General features: G+C 42.3%; 1 protein-coding gene across 1 annotated transcript; it reads left to right on the forward strand.

The window, feature by feature from the left end:
* The first annotated feature begins 858 nt into the window (after nucleotides 1-858).
* On the forward strand, nucleotides 859-1,998 carry LOC147983298 (senescence-specific cysteine protease SAG39-like). Its single transcript, XM_087539478.1, has 2 exons — nucleotides 859-1,294; nucleotides 1,380-1,998. The coding sequence occupies exons 1-2, from the start codon at nucleotides 859-861 to the stop codon at nucleotides 1,964-1,966; spliced, it is 1,023 nt and encodes a 340-aa protein (XP_087395604.1). The 3' UTR covers nucleotides 1,967-1,998.
* The last annotated feature ends 1,937 nt before the right edge of the window (nucleotides 1,999-3,935 follow it).

Consider the following 3,935-nt stretch of genomic DNA (forward strand, 5'->3'; position numbering starts at 1 on the left):
TTTATACGAGTGCAGCGTTCCGGTGCCCAGACTCATCTACATCTCGTCAGGAAAAAAAAAACACTAGACAAATTCCAAAAAAAATTGTGTGGTAAATAATTTGATGCGTGAGTTTCGCTCCAATTTTTAAATCATTTGTACATCTGAGGAACTCTCAGAAAAAAAAGACAAATCGGGTCGGAACAGTGTGTGAACAGTAAACGTTTTTACAGACCCTGAATTTGTCTTTTTTTGCCGAGAGCTGCTCAGATGTTCAAATGATTTGAAAATTGATGTGAACCTCACGCATCAAATTATCTTCTACACACAAAAATTGGAATTTTTTGAATTTTTCAAGTATTTGTTTTAATTTTTGTTGTCAGGGCGGGTTCACGGTACGTATCAAAGCAGTTACTTGATTCTTTTGTACAAACTGGTGTCACGTCCACGGTACTCTTCTGAAAATTTATTTTCATGGACACGGTTCTTCTTTCTTTCAATAAATCTCTCAAGCAGGGATCACTGTCAGTCAGATGTACACCCCGACATAAACAAGCAGGAGTCACTATCAGATGTACACCAAGCGTACTTCTTTGTTCTGCCGTATCATTTTTATACAATGTGGCCGGCCAATCAGATGTGCGCGTCATTTTTATACCACTAGCCGGCACCATAATCCACGGCAACGCACAAGCCCTTTTCCACAAAATAACTTCGTACAAACACCGTATCTCTCAGTCTCCTATTTTTAACACGTACTTGACACTATATATACCACCAAGTGCCATCCAACAAACCAGACCAAAGTACAGACACTTGCCATCCTAGGTTGCCTCTGCCGCTGCAGTACTGTCATTGCAGTTCGGTACCTAACCGAAGATGGCCATCCACAAGGCTTTGCTTCTTGCCATCCTCGGTTGCATCTGCCTCTGTGGTACTGTCATTGCAGCTCGTGAGCTGAATGATGACTTGTTGATGGTGGCGAAGCATGAGAACTGGATGGCTCAGTATGGCCGTGTGTACAAGGACACCACTGAGAAGGCACGTCGGTTCGAGGTTTTCAAAGGCAACGTCGAGTTCATTGAAACATTCAATGTCCAAAATCACAAGTTCTGGCTTGGCGTCAACCAATTTGCTGATATCACAAATGATGAGTTCAAGACAACCAACACAAACAAGGGATTCAAAGCAAACTCCATGAGAGTTCTTTCTTCTGGATTCAGGTATGAGAATTTGAGTTTGGATGCCCTTCCAGCAACGATGGACTGGAGGGCCAAGGGAGCCGTCACTCCTGTCAAGGATCAAGGCCAGTGTGGTAAGTAAAAAAAAAAATTGTGATGCACGGCATATATGTGTTAATATTTTATTGGATAACACTATAACAACGCAATTTTTTCTAGGCTGCTGTTGGGCATTTTCTGCTGTTGCCGCGACGGAGGGCATTGTAAAACTGAAAACCGGGAAGTTGATCTCACTGTCGGAGCAAGAGTTGGTTGACTGTGATGTTCATGGTCAAGATCAAGGCTGCGAGGGAGGACTCATGGATGATGCCTTCAAATTCATTATCAAGAATGGAGGCCTTACTATGGAGTCAAGCTACCCATATACTGCAGCTGACGGCAAGTGCAAGGCTGGATCCAACAGTGCCGCAACCATCACCGGCTTTGAGGATGTGCCTGCCAATAACGAGGGTGCCCTTATGAAGGCGGTGGCAAGCCAACCAGTGTCTGTAGCTGTGGACGGAGGAGACATGACGTTCCAATTCTACTCTGGTGGGGTGATGACTGGGTCCTGCGGCACTGACTTGGACCATGGAATTGCAGCCATTGGATATGGAAAGACTAGTGATGGCACGAGCTATTGGTTGATGAAGAATTCATGGGGCACAACTTGGGGCGAAGATGGGTACTTGAGAATGGAGAAAGACATTGCAGACAAGAAGGGCATGTGTGGTCTTGCCATGGAGCCTTCATACCCAACAAAATAGGAAGATAGCCAAATGCGACCTAATCATGCATATGCACAGTTCTCAAACAACTAAGGTCCCCATATCCTATGTATAGTTCATATGTGCCTGTAAATTGTGTACGAAGATGTATCTTATGTACATACATTGCTATACTTTGTAAAGTAATACTATGTATGATATATTGTATGAGAAAATTGGATTAAGAATTATGATATATATTCCATGAAGCTTTCAAATGTCTAAAACATTTGACTATGTTAAGAGTAAACTCAAAAGGTTATTTTCGTATATATGGTTTTTATATAGTGTCATTTGGTATTTATAAGAATGTGTCATTGGACAACGCCCGAGTGTTACTAAATCTTACAAAAGGGAATAAATAGAGTATATGTTGGGGAAAAGCAATTTTGTCATTGGTGCACTATGTATTTCTCAACCGTGATATTTTTTAGTGTATTCTCTCGTGTCAAGTTACTGTATGAACGTGTTCTCTACATCTTGCACACAACAAGATAAAATCCTAACTCTCCACGACCATAGATCAACAGGAGTATGAGTTATAGTCAATTCAGCTATCGCCATAAACCCGATTCTTATAAAGGCGGCCTATACAAGAAGCTTTAACTTCGTACCCGACTTCTGATGAGATTCTATTCTATAGTAAAGAGGAAGAATACTCCTCTATCAAGACATGTACGTTGAATCAGCCAATCAGTGATGAATTACAACAGTTTCACTACAAACAATCCTGGATAACTGGATCTAAATTGAACTCCATAAATACTTGGATGCAACCTTTTCGTATCTGAACTCCCTCCTTCATGCATTGCCACATTAGCCTTCTTCATCCACTTTGCAACATTTGTACGACACTTTTCATTTTTTTTCTCCTCATATATTAACATCAAGATGCAGCTCTCCACCCCCCCCCCCCCCCTCCGCAATGCCTGGGCCACATCCGCATGTTGATCTCACATGCGCTCTCCACAGACATTGATGTGATTGGCTGGTTGGTGGACCGTGGCATTGCGACCATTGGCATGGTATCAACCATTACTTCTGTCGCTAAATTTCATCCACAGCGCATCACGGAACAACATGCAAGTTAAAAGTGCAATATAAAACCCCTCATAAAATTTATATTTGTAGCAAAAAAATACAAAATTTCTCATATGATGCCTATGGCCATATGCGCCAGCGCCAACACCCCAAGTGGTGGCCACCAAGGCATGATTATCCCTTCTTCCATCGTTCACGGAATTATTCAGATACTAGCACAATGCCCCGGGGCTTAAGAGATTGTCCACAGATGTCATTGTCTTGTGGTTGTTATGTGATTCGTGATTAAAAAGACAGAGAAAATATAGTGAAAGCTCATCCATCAGTCGTTGGATAATCTTAAGCGGTCATAGTGCATATTTTGCAAGATAAATAGTGTATAAAATTTTGAATTGCAATTATAAGCACATAGAAAAAGATCTTTATTTATTTATTTGTATGGTCCCATATGTAGATAGAAAATATAACAAAAGCTCATTACTAGTCTCACATGTGGATAGAAATGCATTTATTTATTTGACTCACATATGAATTCATCGCCAACTACAACATTTATAACTGCCTAGAAAAGATCTTTTGTGCCTCACTAGACATCACAACCGAGAGAAAAGGCTTTGCCAGAATTGCAGAGCCCATTTCCAAGCTCGGCAAGGTCGCCGGCATCAAGGTTGTAGACCGTCCATAGGCGCTGTTGTCGAGGAAGAAAGCCGGCACCATCAGGCAATGGTCTTGGTGCACCATCTTGACTCCATGTAGTTGGCCTCCTGTAGTTCAAGGTCGCAGAAGGAGTTGACAAGAATGTATCATGTGGCGCGACAAGGATGGGGCGGACCAGCGGAGGTCGTGGTACGCCAGGTGCTGGCCTAACTGGAGCATTGGGTTCGTGTGCCTGCTGTCTGATAGACTCGTGCATCTCCCAGATGACGAC

Source organism: Triticum urartu, chromosome 2A (assembly GCF_056163025.1).
Source record: "Triticum urartu cultivar PI428250 chromosome 2A, HENAU_Tu73, whole genome shotgun sequence".
NCBI classification, from domain to species: domain Eukaryota; kingdom Viridiplantae; phylum Streptophyta; class Magnoliopsida; order Poales; family Poaceae; genus Triticum; species Triticum urartu.

Excerpts from the sequence above, each read along its gene's own strand:
- LOC147983298 (XM_087539478.1), top strand. The coding sequence starts at position 859 with ATGGCCATCCACAAGGCTTTGCTTCTTGCCATCCTCGGTTGCATCTGC. Across the intron at positions 1,295-1,379 it reads CAAGGATCAAGGCCAGTGTG|GCTGCTGTTGGGCATTTTCT; the intron begins GTAAGTAAAAAA and ends AATTTTTTCTAG.